The sequence below is a fragment of the Scyliorhinus torazame genome, chromosome 8 (genome assembly GCF_047496885.1).
Source record: "Scyliorhinus torazame isolate Kashiwa2021f chromosome 8, sScyTor2.1, whole genome shotgun sequence".
In the NCBI taxonomy this organism is placed as follows: domain Eukaryota; kingdom Metazoa; phylum Chordata; class Chondrichthyes; order Carcharhiniformes; family Scyliorhinidae; genus Scyliorhinus; species Scyliorhinus torazame.
This window is the reverse complement of record NC_092714.1, coordinates 178,285,461-178,308,221: the sequence shown is the minus strand read 5'-3', so window position 1 is coordinate 178,308,221 and position 22,761 is coordinate 178,285,461. Positions and strand designations below refer to the sequence as shown.

Sequence of the window (22,761 nt, the reverse complement as noted above, 5' to 3'; positions counted from 1 at the left end):
AATGATATTTATATCCCATTAATGAGCCAGTCACGTTCATTCATTCTTAACTGCACAGTGGTACTGCAGACCTGCCTGGTTCAGATATCGGATTATCAAGTCTGCCCACAGAGTAGGCTCAATCTTACACTGCCAGGCATGTCACCTTGGATCCATAGTGACCCAAAGAGAATGGATGGGCAGGAGTTGGTTATTAGTCTGGCTTTTGGCTTCACTAGGTAGACCAAACCAACAAAGTTCAAAGCTGATTGCCTGGCAGTGCAATGAAGGATCTGGTCAACACTTACCCACGGTTCACCCCAAGAGTTGCGCACAATCCAATATTCAACTCCATTCGCGTCTACGCTCCAGCCTGCCACTGACACAATATGGTTTATCGTAGAGTCTGTGTGGAACTCAGTGTATACACCTCCAGTATAGGCATCCAGCTTCTCTGTAGCCATAATGCCACAACTGAAAGGAATCAAATGAAAGCAATCATCAAACACAAACCAGTTCTCCAAACAAATAACAGGATCTAACTACACTACACATACTGAGCAGAAGGTTTCAAGGCCCTTGAGTGTCAGCCTTATGTAAGAAGTAGTATTCTAGCCCCTATCTCAACTGGTCGTGCATTCAAACACACCTATGCTGACACTCCAATGCGTTTTGGTTGAGATGTTGAACTGAATCTTACTTCAGGTGAATGTCATTATTCAAAGAGAAGGTAAATGCTCCCCAGTGTGCTTCCAAATGTTTTATTATTCAAGTAAATCACCAACAGTTGATCATTTAATCATAGTTGGTCATGGGACCTTGCTTTGTACAATTTGGCTCATGTTTCCCAAATTATGACACACAGGAACAGTACTGCAATACTTAATAGAAGGCAAGGAACTTATTACTTAAATGATAGTATCACATTGCTGCTAAGTTGAGATAATTTTGCAAAGGTCTAAAACCCCATTTGGAAAGGCGTGTTCTTGATATTGAAATTCCATATTAATTAAAATCACATGGTGAATAGGGGAATCTATGACAATAAACCACAAATCTTCTAATTGTTACCAGACGAAAAACAGAAACAGCAAATGTTGGCTTGGTGTGGCCATTATAAATTGACAGGTTTGGTGCAGGTTCCTGACTCTGCCACTTGATAACCTCACACTCATTGGATCTTCAGACTTCAAGAGAACATAAGCAAATTGGTCAAATGAGTGGAGACATGGTAGAAACTTAACGCGGAACCTTGTGAAATGATGAAAAGGGATAATGAGGAAAGGCGATGTAAACTAAATATCATTTTAAAGGTGGATTAGAGAGGGAGGAAGAGAGAGAGAGAGTTGGTAGTATATGGAGACAAGTCTTTGAAGGTGGCAGGATAACTGAGAAGGCTGTTAAAAAAGCCTCTGGGATCTTTGACTTTGTAAAATGGAGCATAAAAATGGATTTTAACCTGGAGGCGAGTTTGTGGGACATGGAGGATGAGTCGAGTGAGAAGTAAGAGGTAGCTGAGAGGTAAGAAGACCCGGAAGAGGGTTCCCTGAAAGTCCTACAGAACTTAACTGCAGGGCTCCTTTTTTTTTTAAACAAGGCTCACAGGCTGGAGACCTTTTAGGTGGGAAGTCTGCTCACGGGCCAAAGCATTGAGAATAGGTAGGCGCATTGGAGGAATGAGATCTTGGATGAGAGGGTTGGTCAGGTAGTTTGCTTGTTGAACTTAGAGGAAATGCTCATGCTCCTCTTGGCCCACAATCAGTGCAGTAAAGGCACTTCCCTCATGATTCAGCTCCTCTCACTTCCTTGAAACTCCCTGGTTCCCGGAGGCCTGAGAAACTCAGCTGCTTGTGGTTGAAAATTGAATGACTGTTAAAATGAAGATATGCAGCCCCATTATTATATTTAATATTTAATGAATAAACCTACTTACAGGAAGTAGGTTGGTCACCTGACTTGTGTCCTACCTCTTCAGACCGGTTTGATTTTTGCATCAGATCTTTTTGCATTTTATCCTTTGACATTGGGGTTAAGATTCAATCCATAGAATATGAAAGCACTGAACTTAATGGTAAGTTAATGGAAAGGGTCCTGAGGGATAGGATTAATGACCATTTAGAAAGATGCAGCTTAATCCGGGATAGTCAACACGGATTCGTGAAGGGTAAGTCTTGCCTCACAAATTTGTTTGAATTCTTTGAGGAGGTAACTAAGTGTGTAGATGAAGGTAGAGCAGTTGATGTCGTACACATGGATTTCAGTAAGGCGTTTGATAAGGTTACCCATGGTCGGCTCACGAAGAAAGTAAGGAGGTGTGGGATAGAGGGATATTTGGCCAATTGGATAAGTAACTGGCTATCACATAGAAGACAGAGAGTGGTGGTGGATGGAAAATTTTCAGGCTGGAGACCAGTTACCAGCGGTGTACCACAGGGATCAGTGCTGGGTCCTCTGCTATTTGTCATTTTTATCAATGACTTGATAAAGGAGGGGGCTGAAGGGTGGGTCAGTAAATTTGCTGATGACACCAAGATTGGTGGAGTAGTGGATGAGGTGGAGGGCTGTTGTAGGCTGCAAAGAGACATTGATAGGATGCAGAGCTGGGCTGAAAAATGGCAGATGGAGTTTAATCCTGATAAGTGCAAGGTGATTCATTTTGGTAGGACAAATTTGAATGCGGATTATAGGGTCAACGGCAGGGTTCTGAGGAATGTGGAGGAACAGAGCGATCTTGGGGTTCATGTCCACAGATCTCTGAAGGTTGCCACTCAAGTGGATAGAGCCGTGATGAAGGCCTATCGTGTGTTAGCTTTTCTTAACAGGGGGCTTGAGTTTAAGAGCGGTGGGGTTATGCTGAAACTGTACAGGACACTGGTGAGACCACATTTGGAGTATTGTGTGCAGTTCTGGTTACCTCATTATAGGAAGGATGTGGAAGCATTGGAAAGGGTGCAAAGGAGATTTACCAGGATGCTGCCTGGATGGAGGGTAGGTCTTATGAGGAAAGGTTGAGGGAGCTAGGGCTTTTCTCATTGGAGCGAAGGAGGATGAGAGGTGACTTAATAGAGGTTTATAAGATGATGAGGGGGATAGATAGAGTGGACGTTCAGAGACTATTTCCTCGGGTGGATGTAGCTGTTACAAGGGGGCATAACTATAAGGTTTGGGGTGGGAGATATAAGAGGGATGTCCGAGGTAGGTTCCTTACTCAGAGTGGTTAGAGTGTGGAATGGATTGCCTGTTGTGATAGTGGAGTCAGACACTTTAGGAACTTTCAAGTGGGTATTGGATAGGCACATGGAGCACACCAGAATGACAGGGAGTGGGATAGCTTGATCTTGGTTTCGGACAAAGCTCGGCACAGCATCGAGGGCCGAAGGGCCTGTTCTGTGCTGTACTGTTCTATGTTCTATTTCAACTTTTGTAAAACGCTGGTTTCACCTCAGCTGGATTTTTTATTTAAATTCTGCTGTTGGATTTGGTTGTTACTGGCTGGACCAGCATTTGTTGTCCATCCCCAATAGCCCTTGAACTTGCTAGGCCATTTCAGAGAGGGATAGTTAAGAGTCAAGCATGTTGCTATGGGTCTGGAGTCATACTTAGGCCTGACTGGGTAAGAATGGCAAATTTCCTTCCCTCAAGGGCATTTGTGAACCAGATAGGTTTTTTTGACAGTTGTCATGTGAGAGTACCTCACATGTGTGTTTATAAATGGGTGTGTATATAAATATCTGTAGTGAGAGTACCTTTAAGAAATGGGTGTTTACTACTGCAGTGATGTCAGAGAGTGGGTGGAGCTGGGTTGTCTGTCAGCGGTTTACTTTCGTTTTAGGCTGTTTGCTGCAGGGTGTGTTTTAGTTTTGCTTTCAGTGTTGGAGCTGAAGCCAGACCAAGCAGGTGTACTGCTGTTCTCTCTGCCATCAAAAGACTATCTCTTGGTCATTTGGTGAATTCAGAATTATAAATGTTTTCAGTAGTGACTTTAACCTGATGTGCTTCTGATAAAGGTTTGTTTTTAAGTCATATGAATATTAAAAAGGAAAGCTTAAGGATTTACTTAGTGTTGTAGTCTTTGGGGGTTGTATTTGAATTAATGGTTGCTAAGATGTTCACTGTACGTTTTAAAAAGGTTAACTTGAGTTCATAGAATAAACATTGTTTTGTTTAAAAAAATACTTGTCTATTTCTGCTGTACCACACCTGTAGAGTGGGCAGTGTGCTCCCCCATACCACAATCTATTAAAAGTTGTGGGTCAGGTGAACTCCATGATACACTTTGGGGTTCTCTAAACCCTGACCCATAACACAGTCGATGATAGTTTCTAGGTCTCCATTAATGAGATTAGCATTTTATTCCAGATTTGCTAATTTAATTCAAATTCCACCTACATGTTGGGATTTGAATCCATGTACCCAGAGCATTAATTTGTATCTCGGGTTCCCAGTCCAGAGATAATAATCTGAGATAAATGTCACTGTCTCCCCTGAATACTGTGCCCAGTTCTGGGAACCAGGCTTTAGGAAGGATCTCAATGCCTTGGAGAGGGTTCAAAGAGGAGATATACTTGAATGGTACAAGGGCTGAAGGACTTCAGTTCAACGGAGGTACTGGACATGTTTGTTCTCCTCCGAGCATGCAGCTAAAATGGGGAATTAGGGTGGTACAGTGGCTCAGTGGTTAGCACTGCGGCCCCGGGTCACTGTCCATGTAGAGTTTGCACATTCTCCCCGTGTCTGCGTGGGCCTCACTCCCACAACCCAAAGATGTGCAGGGTAGGTGGATTGGCCACGTTAAATTGCCCCTTAATTGGAAAATGTTTTTAAAAAGAGGGGAATTGAGAGAAGAGTTCAAAATCGTTAACTGTTTTTATAGAGTAAACTCTGCTTCCATGGTGAAAAATCCATAGAACACATTGAAAGTGATTGGTAAAAGGACCAAAGTCGACATGAAGAAATCTTTCTTCAACGTAGCTATCTGTTGTGATACTGAATGCACCACCTGAAAGCAGAGACAGACTCAACTGTAACTTAGAAAAGAAAATTGGGCAAATACCTAAAGGGAAAATGTAAGATTGTGACCTCTGAGGAAGGGAGGAAGTAGGATTGGTTGGACAGCTCTACTCAAGAGGAAAGACAGGCATGATGAACCTAATAGCCTCTTTCAGTGTTGTATAATGCTGTGGATCTATTTTGCATATGCTGCTTAAGGTGTAGATTGAGGGACAGTTTCAACAGCTCCTTTTTGTCCCCTATTCGTGATGTCACAGGAATGTTCTGGACAAAATGTATTCTCCCAGACTGTGCGTAATTACAGGCTTCAACATTGTTAAAAAAAACCAACACTGGAAGTCTGAAACACAGCTCTGAATGTCCAGCTAGTTCCTTTTAAAAATGTAGGAGTAATTTAGCAAAACACGCCTCTCTTCAGCATAAGAGCCTATAAACATACCACCATCTGATTGGATAGTTTAATAGCTAATCATGTGGTAAAAATAGTCAAATAAATTCTGATTGGATGGTAGGCAGTCATGTGAAGCAGGATCTGATTGATGCTGAGTTAGGTGATCTGAATCAGAGTAAAGCATTATCATTGGCCTCTATGTTTTTAGGTTTGAGAGGGATGGTCAAAAATGATCTAACCTGGTTTCTCACTCCTGATTGGTGAAAACTGCTCGTGGGCAGAAACTGAAGGAGGCTAGGGGATGCTCACATTCAGTCCCTCATGGTTGAGTAACTTGCCGACTCAGTGTCAATGCTCATACATGAAGGCGGGCTGCTCGCATTGTCTACTCATAGTCAATGTAAAGGCCTGGTTGAAAACTTTTTGCTCCGGGTCCCACAACTGGACCACTGGTTGTTGCGCTCAAGATTCATTCACATCTGCTCAAGACTCCTCCACATTCTCTCATACATTCAATCTCCCATTTTATACTGTGCATTACAGGAAGGAATGGCCCTGATCATATACCATACCTGATTGGACCGTTGGCATAGATCTCTGCCATCATCTCCTTTCTCCCACTGACGCTGCCGTGGTCACCAACTTTCCAGAGTGTGTAATTCTTAATCACGTGGCAGACATTAAAGGTCGTGCAGGTACCACATTGGTTAAATGGCAGACAATCTAAAGCCAGAACAAGAATCAAGCTGGGGGTGAAATGCTGCTCATTTCTGCTGCTCCATAAAGTGCATTTCTTTATATTTTCATGCCGTAGAAATGGTCAATGTGTGGGGAGCGACTGGAGAGAGGGATATTCACAGGTTAAAGAGGTGTGAATTGTCTCAAGCCATGCCCAGTTAAGGGCATTCAGCCTCTGATCTTCTGGTAAACGTTCTCCAAGGCGGCCTTCAGGATGCGCAACATCGCAGAATCGCCGAGCAGAAATTGATAGCCAAGTTCCGCACAGATGAGTATGGCCTCAACCGGGACCTTGGATTCATGTCGCATTACATTCATCCCCCACCATCTGGCCTGGGCTTGCGAAATCCTACCAACTGTCCTGGCTTGAGACAATTCACACCTCTTTAACCTGGGATTATCCCTGTCTCCAGTCGCTCCATCTGTACCTGTAAAGACTTAATTGCCTGCAAAGGCTCACATTCAAAGTATCGTCTTGCATCATTGACTTTGTCTATTTGTGTGTTTTGGGAAACCACCTCTTCATTCACCTGATGAAGGACCTGCGCTCCGAAAACTAGTAAATCGAAACAAACCTGTTGGACTTTAACCTGGTGTTGTAAGACTTCTTACTAAAAAAGGATGAGGACTCTGAGCAGTGTGGGTCATATTGCTCAATATCGTTATTGAATGTCGATGCCAAGCTTTTGGTGAAGGTTGGAGGTTAGGGGAGTTGACGTTCAGGGTGGTGGGGACAAGCTTTAGATGCCTTGGTATCCAGGTGGCGCAGAACTGGACCCAGCTGCATAGGTGGAACTTGTGCCGATTGGTGGAGGGGATGAAAGCAGGTTTTAAGAGGTAGGACGTTTTGCCGTTGTCGCTGGTGGAGCGGATACAGACAGTGAAAATGACGGTGCTGCCTAGGTTTGTGTTGTGTTTCAGAACCTCCCTATCTTTGTACCTAAGTCATTTTTCAGGACAATCAATGGGTTGATTTTGGGGTGTGTGGAATCGGGAAGGCCCTGTGGGTGCGGCCGGCTTTTCTGGAGGACGGGTGGGGGGAGGGGGCGGGGGGGGGGGTTTGCTGGCATTGCCGAATTTCATAAATTATTATTGGGGCTGCAAACATTGTGATGGTGAGGAAATGAGCCTGGAGGAGAGGTTGGTTTGGCGACATTTGGAGGCGGCATCGTGTTGGGGAACGAGTTTAAGGGCTTTGTGTTGGCTCCTTTGCCATTCTCGCTGGCCAGATATTCCGTTAGCCCAGTGGTGGTGTCGGCTTTAAGCAGGCAATATAGGGGCAGCACTTAGAGGGCATGTCATTGTGTTTGCGATAACCATAGGTTCGTGCCGGCAAGACTGGATGCGAGGTTCCGGGAGTGGCTGCAGGCATTGATTGAATACTTCAGGGACTTGTTTATAGGGGGCAAATTTGCGGGGCTGGAGGAGTTGAAGGAATTGTAGGAGTTGCCCAAGGGGAATGGGTTTAGGTACCTGCAGGTTTAGGATTCTGTGAGGAGAGGTGCCGTCCTTCGTGGGGTTTCCGCCTCTGGTGCTGCAAGATAAGCTCCTGTCGGAAGACGAAATAGGGGACGGGAAGGTGTCGGATGTTTACAAGGAATTGATGGAGAGGGAGGACGTCCTGGTGGAGGATGTTAAGCACAAATGGGAGGAGGAGTTGGGAGAGGAAGTGAGGGCTGGGATATGGGCTGAGGCCTTGTGGAGGGTGAATGTTTCCTAGTTGTGTGTAATTTTAAGTCTCACCAAGCTTAAAGTGGTGCATCGGGCCCATATGACAGGTGCGAGGATGAGCAAGTTTTTTGAGGGAGTGGAAGATAGGTGAGGATGGTGCGCGGTGGGGGGGGGTGCGCAAATCACGTCCACATGATCTGGGCGTGCCCAAGATTGAGGGGTTCTGGCAGGGATTCTCAGATGTTATGTCTGAGGTTCTGGGTGTGGGGTGGTCCCGAGTGCAGAGGTGGCGATATTTGGTGTGTCGGAAGATCCGGGACTCTGGGGCAAGATAGGCCTTTGCCTCCATGATAGCCCAGAGATGGATTTTGTTGTGTTGGCTGCCAAAGGCAGGGGTGTGGGTGAGCGACCTGGCAGAATTTCTGATTGGAGAAGATCAAGTTCGCTTTGTGGGGGTCGGTAGAAGGGTTCACCCGGAGGTGGAAACCATTTATTGACTTCTTCAAGGAGAATGAGGGGTCGACAAGGTTGGGGGGGGGGGGGGGGGGGGGGCTTTATGTGGGGGGGGATAAGGGTGTTAAAATGGGGAAGGCGGGGCGTGGCGGTTGTTTGTTGGGTCGATGTGATGTTCTTTTCATATTCTGTATATTTATATTTTTGTTGAAATGCTTTGAATAAAAGTGGGTGAGGCAAGTAGCATAGATGCTTTTAAAAGAAAACTAAAAAGATACATGTTGGAGATAGTAACAGGGTTAGATGAAGAGAAGTGCGAAGGGGCTTATGTGGAGCTAAAACACTAGCATGGACAAATTGGATCAAATGCCCTGCTTTGGGATGAGGCGGTTTCCCCTGAATTACCTATTGGATTTAGTAGTAACTTTTAAAAATATTTAGCTTTGGTCTTTTTTTCCACAAGTGGAAATATCTTCCCTACGTCTACTCGGTGACTGTCTGTGTGGAGTTTGCACTTTCTCCCCATGTCTACGTGGATTTCCTCCGGGTGCTCTGGTTTCCTCCCACAGTCCAAAGATGTGCAGGTTAGGTGGATTGGCCATGCTAAATTGCCCCCTGATGTCCAAAAGGTTCAGTGGAGTTACTGGGTTAGGGGGATAGGGTGGAGGCGTGGGCTTAAGTAGGGTGCACTTTTCAAGGGCCAGTGCAGATTCGATGGGCCTATTGGCCTCCTTCTGCACTATAAATTCTATGACTCTATGATTCTATCAAACACTTTTGTAATTTTAAAGAGCTCTATCAGGTCACCTCTCAGTGTTCTCTGCGTCTGTGCTGTAAATTCAATGTAATTTCCATGTAACCTATGTAACTTCCATGCATATGCTTCTTCAAGTAGAAATGGACTAATAAATGTAATCAGAATGTAATACAGGGTGAAGCACAGAGAGAACTTTACCTTGGTCCTTGGCCTGGTAGTTATTGCAGGTTTCGTCTGGAATGCCATGCGTACTTGCATATTCCCACACCCCCGTGTGATCTCCCCCCTCACAGGAGCCTGCATTAGCACAGTCAATAATGTGCTGTACTGACAGGTACGCAGATGGCCAGGCGCCTTTACGTTTAATATTGATCCGATCTGAAAGAAAAAAGGAAACATTTCTTAAGATAGTCACAATCTGGGTAGCAGAACTGGTGCAATAGTGGGGGCCACAAGCTGCCATCATGGGGACTGGGAGATGCTGTAGGTTGTCACACTCTGGTTCAGACTTCCAATCTAACTGGCTGGTGGGGTGAAAGTCTCTTCCCGCTGTTGCCTATGAGGGAGATGTATGAAATGTGTTTGACAGGGTCAACTAGTTCGTTGTTGGCATAACCCACCATTGCGTCCTACATTACCGCTAAATAGGCAGCTTCACTCGGGAGCCATTTACTGTGGCCAGGGCTGCACAGAGGAAGCTTTCCTCTTGAGTCAATGCCTGGGTTCTCGTGATAGGGCAGTGTCCAGAAGGAATGGGAATTCAGTGGCTGGGGAGAACAAACTTTATTGGCGATAAGAGCCGTAAATGGTTAGATGCTCGGATCCAGGAAAAGCGAACTGAAAAGTGGGTGCCTGCCGCCTTTGTGATCGGGTTCAAGTGTGTGTACCAGTAATCTGCTAATTATAGTAGAAGTGCCCCAGTAAACATAGTGGGTCCGCTGGATGCTATCTACTTCAGGTTTCTATGTTAATTTGGATTGCAACAACAGATTGAAGATGTAGCTTTTTAGTTTTCAAAAACTGCACTAATTCCAGCAACTCATAGGGACTTCAGAGGAACAGTAGATGGCCTTTCAGCTCCTTGGGCCTATTTCACCTTTCAGTTAGATCAGGGCTTATCTGTGCCTCAATCCCTTTACACAACTATAAGAGCTGGAATATGGTACAAGAGACTGATACATGCCATAGAAGGTAAAATTATTAATTTTTTTTAAATAAATATTTTATTGAAAATTTTTGGTCAACCAACACAGTACATTGTGCATCCTTTACACAATATTATAACAACACAAATAACAATGACCTATTTTATAAACAGAAAATGAATAAATAATAAATAACAAAAATGAAAACTAACCCTAATTGGCAACTGCCTTATCACAAGTAACACGCTCCAAAAATATAATTTAACAGTCCAATATATAATTATCTGTCGCAACGACCTATACATATTATACAGTATATATTAACAACCCTGAGAGTCCTTCTGGTTCCTCCCCCCCCCCCCCCCCCCTCCACCCCCCCCACCCTCCCCACCCCCAGTCCTGGGCTGCTGCTGCTGCCTTCTTTTTTCCATTCCATCTATCTTTCTGCGAGGTATTCGACGAACGGTTGCCACCGCCTGGTGAACCCTTGAGCCGACCCCCTTAGAACGAACTTAATCCGCTCTAGCTTTATAAACCCTGCCATGTCATTTATCCAGGTCTCCACCCCCAGGGGCTTGGCTTCTTTCCACATTAACAATATCCTGTGCCGGGCTACTAGGGACGCAAAGGCCAAAACATCGGCCTCTCTCGCCTCCTGCACTCCCGGCTCTTGTGCAACCCCAAATATAGCCAACCCCCAGCTTGGTTCGACCCGGACCCCCACTACTTTTGAAAGCACCTTTGTCACCCCCATCCAAAACCCCTGTAGTGCCGGGCATGACCAAAACATATGGGTATGATTCGCTGGGCTTCTCGAGCACCTCGCACACCTATCCTCCACCCCAAAAAATTTACTGAACCGTGCTCCAGTCATATGCACCCTGTGTAATACCTTAAACTGAATCAGGCTTAGCCTGGCACACGAGGACGATGAGTTTACCCTGCTTAGGGCATCTGCCCACAGCCCCTCCTCGATCTCCTCCCCCAGCTCTTCTTCCCATTTCCCTTTTAGTTCATCTACCATAGTCTCCCCTTCGTCCCTCATTTCCCTATATATATCTGACACCTTACCATCCCCCACCCATGTCTTTGAGATCACTCTGTCCTGCACCTCTTGTGTCGGGAGCTGCGGGAATTCCCTCACCTGTTGCCTCGCAAAAGCCCTCAGTTGCATATACCTATATGCATTCCCTTGGGGCAACCCATATTTCTCGGTCAGCGCTCCCAGACTCGCGAACTTCCCATCCACAAACAGATCTTTCAGTTGCGTTATTCCTGCTCTTTGCCACATTCCATATCCCCCATCCATTCCCCCCGGGGCAAACCTATGGTTGTTTCTTATCGGGGACCCCCCCAAGGCTCCAGTCTTTCCCCTATGCCGTCTCCACTGTCCCCAAATCTTCAGTGTAGCCACCGCCACCGGGCTTGTGGTGTAGTTCCTCGGTGAGAACGGCAATGGGGCTGTCACCATAGCCTGTAGGCTAGTCCCCCTACAGGACGCCCTCTCTAATCTCTTCCACGCCGCTCCCTCCTCCTCTCCCATCCACTTACTCACCATTGAAATATTAGCGGCCTAATAATACTCACTTAGGCTCGGTAGTGCCAGCCCCCCCTATCCCTGCTACGCTGTAAGAATCCCTTCCTTACTCTCGGGGTCTTCCCGGCCCACACAAAACCCATGATGCTCTTTTCAATCCTTTTAAAAAAAGCCTTCGTGATCACCACCGGGAGGCACTGAAACACAAAGAGGAATCTCGGGAGGACCACCATCTTAACCGCCTGCACCCTCCCTGCCAGTGACAGGGATACCATATCCCATCTCTTGAAATCCTCCTCCATTTGTTCCACCAACCGCGTTAAATTTAACCAATGCAATGTGCCCCAATTCTTGGCTATCTGGATCCCCAGGTAACGAAAGTCCCTTGTTACCTTCCTCAACGGTAGGTCCTCTATTTCTCTACTCTGCTCCCCTGGATGCACCACAAACAACTCACTTTACCCCATGTTCAATTTATACCCTGAAAAATCCCCAAACTCCCCAAGTATCCGCATTATTTCTGGCATCCCCTCCGCCGGGTCTGCCACGTATAGTAGCAAATCGTCCGCATACAAAGATACCCGGTGTTCTTCTCCTCCTCTAAGTATTCCCCTCCACTTCTTGGAACCCCTCAATGCTATCGCCAGGGGCTCAATCGCCAGTGCAAACAATAATGGGGACAGAGGGCATCCCTGCCTTGTCCCTCTATGGAGCCGAAAATATGCAGATCCCCGTCCATTCGTGACCACGCTGGCCATCAGGGCCCTATACAACAGCTGCATCCATCTAACATACCCCTCTCCAAAACCAAATCTCCTCAACACCTCCCACAAATAATCCCACTCCACTCTATCAAATGCTTTCTCGGCATCCATCGCCACTACTATCTCCGTTTCCCCCTCTGGTGGGGCCATCATCATTACCCCTAACAGCCTCCGTATATTCGTGTTCAGCTGTCTCCCCTTCACAAACCCAGTTTGGTCCTCGTGGACCACCCCCGGGACACATTCCTCTATTCTCATTGCCATTACCTTGGCCAGGATCTTGGCATCTACATTTAGGAGGGAAATAGGTCTATAGGCCCCGCATTGTAGCGGGTCCTTTTCCTTCTTTAAGAGAAGCGATATCGTTGCTTCAGACATAGTCGGGGGCAGTTGTCCCCTTTCCTTTGCCTCATTAAAGGTCCTCGTCAATACCGGGGCGAGCAAGTCCACATATTTTCTATAGAATTCGACTGGGAATCCATCCGGTCCCGGGGCCTTTCCCGCCTGCATGCTCCTAATTCCTTTCACCACTTCTTCTACCTCGATCTGTGCTCCCAGTCCCACCCTTTCCTGCTCTTCCACCTTGGGAAATTCCAGCCGATCCAAGAAGCCCATCATTCCCTCCCTCCCATCCGGGGGTTGAGCTTCATATAATTTTTTATAAAATGTCTTGAACACCCCATTCAATCTCTCCGCTCCCCGCTCCATCTCTCCTTCCTCATCCCTCACGCCCCCTATTTCCCTCGCTGCTCCCCTTTTCCTCAATTGGTGTGCCAGCAACCTGCTCGCCTTCTCCCCATATTCGTACTGTACACCCTGTGCCTTCCTCCATTGTGCCTCTGCAGTGCCCGTAGTCAGCAAGTCAAATTCTACATGTAGCCTTTGCCTTTCCCTGTACAGTCCCTCCTCCGGTGCTTCCGCATATTGTCTGTCCACCCTCAAAAGTTCTTGCAGCAACCGCTCCCGTTCCTTACTCTCATGCTTCCCTTTATGTGCCCTTATTGATATCAGCTCCCCTCTAACCACCGCCTTCAGCGCCTCCCAGACCACTCCCACCTGGACCTCCCCATTATCATTGAGTTCCAAGTACTTTTCAATGCACCCCCTCACCCTTAGACACACACCCTCATCTGCCATTAGTCCCATGTCCATTCTCCAGGGTGGGCGCCCTCCTGTTTCCTCCCCTATCTCCAAGTCTACCCAGTGTGGAGCGTGATCCGAAATGGCTATAGCCGTATACTCCGTTCCCCTCACCTTCGGGATCAACGCCCTTCCCAGCACAAAAAAGTCTATTCGCAAGTAGACTTTATGGACATAGGAGAAAAACGAGAACTCCTTACTCCTAGGTCTGCTAAATCTCCACGGGTCTACACCTCCCATCTGCGCCATAAAATCTTTAAGTACCTTGGCTGCTGCCAGCCTCCTTCCAGTCCTGGACTTCGACCTATCCAGCCCTGGTTCCAACACCGTATTAAAATCTCCCCCCATTATCAGCTTTCCCATCTCTAGGTCCGGAATGCGTCCTAGCATCCGCCTCATAAAATTGGCATCATCCCAGTTCGGGGCATATACGTTTACCAAAACCACCGTCTCCCCCTGTAGTTTGCCACTCACCATCACGTATCTGCCCCCGTTATCCGCCACTATAGTCTTTGCCTCGAACATTACCCGCTTCCCCACTAATATAGCCACCCCCCTGTTTTTCGCATCTAGCCCCAAATGGAACACCTGCCCCACCCATCCTTTGCGTAGCCTAACCTGGTCTATCAGTTTCAGGTGCGTTTCCTGTAACATAACCACATCTGCCTTAAGTTTCTTAAGGTGTGCGAGTACCCGTGCCCTCTTTATCGGCCCGTTCAGCCCTCTCACGTTCCACGTGATCAGCTGGGTTGGGGGGCTTCCTACCCCCCCCCTTGTCGATTAGCCATCCCCTTTTTCCAGCTCCTCACCCGGTTCCCACGCAGCTGTATCTCCCCCAGGCGGTGCCCCCCCCGCCCATCCCCTCCCATACCAGCTCCCCCCTCTCCTCAGCAGCAGCAACCCAGTAATTCCCCACTCCCACCCCCACCGCTAGATCCCCCGCTAGCGTAATTACTCCCCCCATGTTGGTCCCAGAAGTCAGCAAACTCTGGCCGACCTCGGCTTCCCCCCGTGACCTCGGCTCGCACCGTGCGACGCCCCCTCCTTCCTGCTTCTCTATTCCCGCCATGATTATCATAGCGCGGGAACCAAGTCCGCGCTTTTCCCTTGGCCCGCCCCCAATGGCCAACGCCCCATCTCCTCCACCTCCCCTCCTCCCCCCATCACCACATGTGGAAGAGAGAAAAGTTACCACATCGCAGGATTAGTACATAAAACTCCCCTTTCCCCCCTTTTTAACCCCCCTCTAATGGGCCTCCGCTCCCATTAACGAGTGCAGCATCGTGCTCACATATGCCCCGACGTCCGCTCCCTCCGCACCTTCAGGAAGACCAAGAATCCTCAGGTTGTTCCTCCTTGCATTGTTCTCCAGTGCCTCCAACCTTTCCACACATCGTTTCTGATGTGCCTCATGCATCTCCGTCTTCACCACCAGGCCCTGTATGTCGTCCTTATTCTCGGCTGCCTTTGCCTTCACGACCCGAAGCTCCCGCTCCTGGGTCTTTTGTTCCTCCTTTAGCCCTTCGATCGCCTGTAGTATCGGGGCCAACAGCTCTTTCTTCATTTCCATTTTGAGCTCTTCCACACAGCATTTCAAGAACTCTTGTTGTTCAGGGCCCCATGTTAAACTGCCACCTTCCGACGCCATCTTGGTTTTTGCTTGCCTTCCTTGCCGCTGTTCTAAAGGATCCACTGCAATCCGGCCACTTTCTCCTCCTTTTTTCATCCGTATCCAGGGGGGATTCCCTTCTGGTTTACCGCACAGTGTTTTTAGCCGTCAAAATTGCCGTTGGGGCTCCTATCAAGAGCCCAAAAGTCCGTTTCACCGGGAGCTGCCGAAACATGCGACTCAGCTGGTCATCGCCGCACCCGGAAGTCGGTAAAATAATTAATAATTCCAATTGTGTTCTTGTATGTAGCCAAATTAGATCAATTATTTCCTGGTGGCACTGACAGCTTTTCCTGCACTCTGCCTCCAAGGAATTTACACCTGTTTCTACTTTGTGCCCCTATGATCCTGACTACTGACCCATTCTGGAGCCATTTAATGTAAATATCAGGGTCGTACCTGCCAGAGCGCTGGTGCTCCCATGGGCCCAGCATGATCCACAGTACTGGGGTATGTGTTGGTTCCTAGTGGTGCTGACAAAGTTAGTGCCATTCACGTTGCGCCAGTCCCAAACATTTGGTAAAGCAGCAATGGGAAGGTACTCATGGGGCCGTGGGTAAGACCTGCAGAAAAGTACAAATGAAACAACTGGAATTTCAAAAGTGTTTTTGTACATTTTATACGACAATATTAAACTAGAAAACACATGTAGTAACAGATGGAATAATTGTTAAGGTCTTGCCATCTAATTTTCCCAATTGTGAAATAATTTTAGGGTATTTTAGTAAGCACTCCATCTCAACAGCCTCACTGCAATCAACACCAAACTTGTCGTAAAATAGTGCCTTTAACATAGAAACAAGTGCCTGTTTCACAGAGGTGTAACCAAAAAATAAATATTGAACCAAGTAAAGGGAATTAGGAGGGCTAAACAAAACGTGGTCAAAGAGCTGCATTTTAACCAAGGTCTTAGAAAAAGAGAGGAATGTGGAGAAACAGGAGTTAAAGAAAAGGAATCCCAGGCGTTAAGAAGACATATTGTATACTTAGAGCAGGGAGGTTATGCTGGCATTGGTTAGGCCACAGCTAGAGTACTGTGTACAGTTCTGGAATCCACATTGTAGCAGGGGTGTGATAGCACTGGAAAGGGTACAGAGGAGATTTACCAGGATGTTGCTTGGGCTGGAGAGTTTTAGTTATGAAGAAAGATTGGATAGATTGAGGTTGTTTTCCTTGGAACAGAGGACACTGAGGGATGGGGGGGGGGGGGCATGATTGAGATGCATAAAATTATGAGGGGCATTTATAAAGTGGACGGCAAGAAACATTCCTCCTTGGTGGAAGGATAAATGACCAGGGGGCATAGATTTAAGGTAAGGTAAGTGGGTTTAGGGAGGAAATGCTTTTCCACCCAGAGGCAGGTGGGAGTCTAGAACTCGCTATAGGAAAGGGTGGTGGGGGCAGAGATCCTCATAACATTTAAGAAGTATTTAGATGTGCACTTGCGATGCCAAGGTATACAAAGCCAAGTGCTGGAAAATGGGATTAGAATACTAAGGTGTTTGTTTTGACCAGCACAGACTCAATAGGCTGAAGGGGCGTTTTGTGCACTGTGGCCTCTATGACTCTTATGAAATTGAAGCAATTAAAGTTGGAGTTAAAGACGAGGGAACTCACAAGCAAGAGTTGGAAAAGCAAGAGCTTGAGGGTAGTTTGTAGGGCTGGAGTAGGTTACAAAGATAAAGAAGGGGGTGCAATGCAAGATGAGAAATTTTAAATTTATAGCTTTGTGAAATCAGTAGCCAATGTGGAACACCATGGACAAGACAGATGGATAAGTGGGATCTTGGGAGTTAGGATACAGACAGCAAGGCTTTGGATGAGCTCAAGTTTACAGAGAGTGTCAAATGGGAGTCTGGTCAGAGGATCACTGGAATAGTCGAGTCTAGCCATGAGAAGATATGGATGAGGGTTTCTGCAGCAGATGGGCTGAGGGATGGAGGTGTAACTATGCAATCTTTATGGTGAAAAGGATTTAGAGTCGGAAGCTCAAATTGGATGCCAAGGTTGTGAACAGTTTGTTTCAGGTTAAGACGATGGCTAGTGAAGGATACTGAGTGTAGATAAAAGATGATGGATTGAACCTTTCTAATATTCAATGAGAGATTACAGCTCTTTCCTGACAGGATATTGGACATTAAGACATGAGAAAATATATGGACAATGCCCAATTTTGAACAATGACTTGCTGCCAACTCTCTTTAATGATGCTTCTTTGTTCATTCCATGAGAAATGTGACTTGTGTACCACTCCCTTACTCCCATCTCCGAACTTCATGTCTCTACATATTGCTGGTCACTTGTCCCTGTGGAGTTTGCACATTCTCCCCGTATCTGCATGGGTCTCACCCCCACAACCTAAAAAGATGTGCAGAGTAGGTCAGTTGGCCATACTAAATTGCCTCTTAATTGGAAAAAAAGAATTGGATATTCTAAATTAAAAAAGACTCTACATATTGCTTCCCTCTTCTTTTGCTTTCTCAATTGCCGAGCTATCCGCTAGTGTTCACACAGCCAAGATTACTGTTAGTGAATTCAAAATGGAAATGTAAACTGCAGACCTCTTATGATATAGATCTGAATAACAAAGCAGGCATCAAGCACCTGAGGGGGGGTGGGAGATATAGTGAATGTATTTTGCCAGAGTGGTCTCTATTCTAGCCTGGAATTTGAGGGAACAACGAAAATAGAATTTACAAGGATTTCCTGGGATTGGATCAGGAGTGTTCTATTTTGGATGGTGGGCCAGTGTTTGCCGGGGGCGGGGGGAGGTGGTAATTGTGCATAGGGAGGACAGTATTCTCAAGATGCCTCAACCTTTCGCTGTGGCAAAGTCTTGCTAAATCTGCATGAAGAGAGTTCTCCCCACCCGGCCCCTCTCAAGCTGTCAGTGACTCAACGGCCTCACATTACTTATCATCCAACTAGATGAAATAGTCTGTCCCTATCCTCCCCATCATTCAAAACCCTCAATCTCCTTTTAATTTTCTCTGCTCCAGTGGAAGTAGTCGTGGTATCTCAAGTCCCTCCTCAACATGTAGTTTCACTGCCAAGCATTATCCTGCACTATAGACTAGCTGTCGTTTTAATGTCCTGCCTGTAACATGCCACTAAAAACAGTGCACATTACTGTAACTTTACCTCTTCCCCCAAGAATTCTATATCCCTATTCATAAAGCTCAAATGTCATTGGCCTCGTTTGAAAATGTCTTTATCTGCTCAAACACCTACATGGATTTTGAATCTGTAGGTCTCTGTTCCGGCACGTCCTTCACCTTCCTCCCATTGAGTATACACTCACAATCCTCGTGTTTTTGTGATAATATATCTCATATTTCCTCACATTAAATTGCTTCTTTGATGCTAGTCTGCCTATTCTAATACAACAACTTGCATTTATGTAGTACCTTTAGTGTGGTATATGTTAAGGTGTTCCACTGGAGTATGATTAGGCAAAAAATTGACACCATACCACATACGAGGAGATGTGACTTGATTTTTGGTCAAAGAGGGAAGTTTTGAATGAGATGTGCAGAAGCAGAGAACCGTGCGGAAGGAACTTCAGAGATTAGGGTTGGGCAGCTGACGGCCATATCATTGCTGACCACAGCAATTGGAAAGTGAAGGGACTGGTAGATGCACAAGAGGTCAAACTTTGGAAAATAGGATGCTGGTGAACCAGGAGGTCAGCAAAGACAAGAGGTGATGGGAGAATTGTTGCGAGTTAGGATACAGGCAGAGTTTGTAGGAGCTCACGTTTATGGAGATTAGAAGATAGGGTGGCCTAGGAGAGCATTGAAATAGTTGTGGCTCAGTTAACAAGAATCGTTGAGAGTTTCAGTTACAGATTGGCTAAGGCACGGGAGGAGATGGGCAATGTTACAATGGTCTATGTGATGGAGAGGATATGGGCCCAAAACTCAATTCAGGGCTGAATAGGATGCAACAGGTGCAGTCTAGTTTGGCCTGGTTCTCTCTTGTCTTATGTCCCATTGAAGTAATTTTGCTTCATTTTTGCGTCTCCAACAAGTTTCAATAATGTTCTCCCTTGAACCCGATCAAATTCCTCAAAGCATACCCTGAGCAAATATTCTCAGCACCAGCCCCCTTCAAGGCTCTCTGTTCACAACAGGCGCCTTCAATTAAACTGTTTAATTTATTGATCAGAAAGCGGAGATTAAGCTCACAGATGTTTTCCATGTTCAAAGTCTTTTGCTGGCTCCCTGCCAACCTCTTCCTCTTTATCAGCAATTTCAGCTAGAGTCAGGATCATTATCTGTTTTTTACAGAAGTTGTCTTCAACTGTCTCAGCCCTGCTTTGCAAAATATTCTCCTTGATGCACTTTTAAAATTTCTTTCTCACTCCCTTTAAAAACATTACCCAAGCCCACTCCTTCAATTCTTGCTTTGGTCTCCTGACCTAACCCCCAATTTGTGCTCATTGTTTAGTTATCTAATCTGTGAAGCACCCCAGGTTGTTTTTCTGTACATTAAAAACACTACGTCAATATAACCATTCTAACCTTTTCACCTCTGAGCACTTTGTTCAACTTTGATCCAACTCAGTGGATATGATCTACCGGCCTCGTCACGCTGGGCCCGAAATTGAGCCGGCTGGTTAGATTGAGGGTGAGGCTGAAATCAGGAACCACGACGGGCACCAATCGGTTTCCGATCTGACCTGCTCCCATTGGCGAGATCTGGATCATGCCACGGAGTCACGAGAAACCAATAATCACCAATTAAGTCCAATCTCCATCCCATTAACGGAAAGGACCCCCTATCAAACAACCTCCTGTGATCTAACCGCCTTCCCAGTGAAGGTCACGCAGGTACCATTCAGCACACCTGTCTAAAAACATGAAGCCAGCACAATGGCTGCTGTGGGGGTCCTAGGAGGTGAGTAGCCATCTTTGAAATCAGGCAGTCAGATGTTGCCCCAGTATGAGGGTTGTGGTGAAGCTCCGGAGGGGGGAGGAGCTCTGTTGGGCACTCAGAAGGTCATTTTAAATCCCACTGACCGTGGAGGCTGCTGGCCGCACAGATGAAGGCTATTGCTAATGGGAAATTGGCAATTCTAGTAATGTGAGCACTTGACAGCTCCCAAGTGGATCCCCGTGGATACAACGTGCCAAGACACAGGTTGCTCTTACTGCCTAGCATCCAGTCAGGTCATGAGGCCTGGACACTTGTTCTGAAGTCCGGAAGCATCAACATCACAAAGGCAGCAGCCAACATTCCAACACCCAAGCGCTGGGCCACAGCACTGGGAACATCCCCGCGACAGAGGGTAGGTGTATGGATCGAGGAGGGAACCACGCCCAGTCCAGGTAACGTTACCAGCGGGTGCCTGCGATACAGGGTGTGGGGTCCATTGCCCAGGAGCCCCTGCTGTGGACCAGGGGTGCGTGTGCAGGGCATGCTGGATGGCGCCATGAGGGATGGCAGGGGCTGTGAGGGTGGGAGAGGCCTTGGGGACCCACAGGTCCAGGGTAGAAGCCATAGCTGGTGGTCAGTCTTACACAGTCTCCAAATCCTTACAGATATCACAGTATGGGGGACTTCCGGTGATGGCGGGCAGGAGGCAGCCACACGTTGGAGGGCTCCTGCTCGGGAATAGAATTTTCGGGGTTTTAATGCCTGGTCCCAGGGACAATGGGTGCTGAAAAAGTTGTAGGAAGACACAGTGAGAAGAAATGTCCCAAGTTTTCGAAAAAAACGGCCGTGAAAAAGGGGGCTAATGGAAGTCAGCCAGTGAGTGGAAAAGTCAGCGCAGGAACTGTAAGGAAAGCGGAGGCTGGAACACCAGGGGAGGCCGCATCGCTCACAGCAGAAGGAATGACCAAGGTGATGGCAGTGGAACTTGAAAAACAGTTCACAAAGCACGTGGAAGCGATGAAGAAGGAGATGGGGACAGTATTGAAAGTGCCGGTGGAGGAGGAGATTGCCCCGGTGAGGGCGGCGGTATCAAGCGCAGCGGCGGAGGTGCGGGAACAAGGTGAGACACTGAAGGAAGTGGAAGAGGCATTATCGCAGCATAGTGATCAACTCACCTCGATGGGGAAGGAGCTGCGGAGGGTGATAGAGACCAACAAGGGTCTGTGAGCCAAAATGGAAGACCTGGAAAACAGACCCAGCCGACAGAATCTGAGGATCGTGGGTCTGCCCGAAGGGGTGGAAGGCCCGAGGCCGACGGAGTATTTTGCCACGATGTTGGCGGAGCTATTGGGGAGGGGGACGATCCCTCTCGATACGAACTGGATCGGGCTCGTAGGTCGTGGAGGCCAAGAGTAGTGACTGTTTGTTTCCGTAGGTACAGCTTGAAGGAGAAGGTACTGTGCTGGGCAAAGCAGAAGCTGGTGGTGCAGTGGGCTGGAGCTGGTATACGCATTTACTAGGACTTTACGGTGGAGTTGGCGAGGAGGCGGGCGGCCTTCGGCCGGGTGACAAAGGCACTGTACAAAAGCAAGGTGCAATGCGGCATAGTGTATCCAGCTAAGTTGAGGGTGACCTACAAATCCAAGGACTTTTATTTTGGGACGGCGGAAGCAGCGGAGGGTTTGCAAAGGCAGGACTGTGGCAGAATTGAGAAATTGGACTGAGAGTTGGTCTTGTACCGATGTAGCCTTATGTAACTTTATTTTTTCACTGTGTGTTGGTGTACGTACTAAATGAGTCGACACTGTATATTGGGACAAGGGAAGAGTTGGGACTTTCATTTGCAATGATGGTTCTTTGGGGCTTGGGTGTGTATGCTGGGGTTGTGTGTTAAAGGGGATTTCTTTGTTTCCCTGGGACCGGGCAGGGGGGAAGGAGACCTGGGCGGAGGCCTCCACACTGGCTGGTTTAAGTCGGCCAGTGAACGGGAGTGAAGTGGGGGAGGGCTGCGGCCATCGGAGCCTGGTAGAACAGGTTTCGCTGAGTCTAGCCGGGGTGAAAAGTTGGGGAAAGAAACCGATGCTGGGGGGAGAGGTTTACAAGAGGATGTGGAGGGGAGGAATATGTGGGGGGGGGGGGGGGGGTCTACAATTCATGGATGTCCTTCACAGTACACTTTCAGGAATTGGATGGCTTTGAATATTAGTGTGGGGGGAGGGGGGGGGGGGGCTATATATATTAATGGTGACCAAGAGCGATTCCTGATTCCTTTTTCTTTTTTTTCTTGGGCTGTTTCTTTTTATTTGATGCTTATATTGTCATGCGGGCCGTTGTTTGGGGGTTGGTGGGAGAATGGGATTGTTGTTGTTAATAAAGGGATTGACATTGTATTCGTTACCGTTTACTGTTTGTTGGTGGTGTGTAAATTTTGAAGAAAATGTGAAAAAGGAAAATAAAAATATTTTTAAAAAATATATATCACAGTATGAATGATATTGTGGACCCACGGAAGCTGCCCTCGTGGGGCTGCTGACAGGCCAAGCGGGGCACCAGTCTCGACAGAGGCCCGAGGCGGCGGTGCATGTGGTGGATACTGAGGACCCGACTGCCCATCAGGCCAGAGGGGGAG

At 47.2% G+C, this 22,761-nt stretch overlaps 1 protein-coding gene across 1 annotated transcript in view; it reads right to left on the bottom strand.

Moving 5' to 3' along the window:
- ctsz (cathepsin Z) overlaps positions 1-22,761 on the bottom strand; it is a 36,471-nt gene that overhangs the window by 7,679 nt on the left and 6,031 nt on the right. Inside the window, exons 2-5 of the mRNA XM_072514560.1 lie at positions 15,654-15,817; positions 9,198-9,377; positions 5,953-6,103; positions 288-453 (exon numbers count right to left, since the gene is read on the bottom strand). Coding sequence (XP_072370661.1) covers positions 288-453; positions 5,953-6,103; positions 9,198-9,377; positions 15,654-15,817 — 661 coding nt within the window. The remainder of the gene's footprint in view (positions 1-287; positions 454-5,952; positions 6,104-9,197; positions 9,378-15,653; positions 15,818-22,761) is intronic.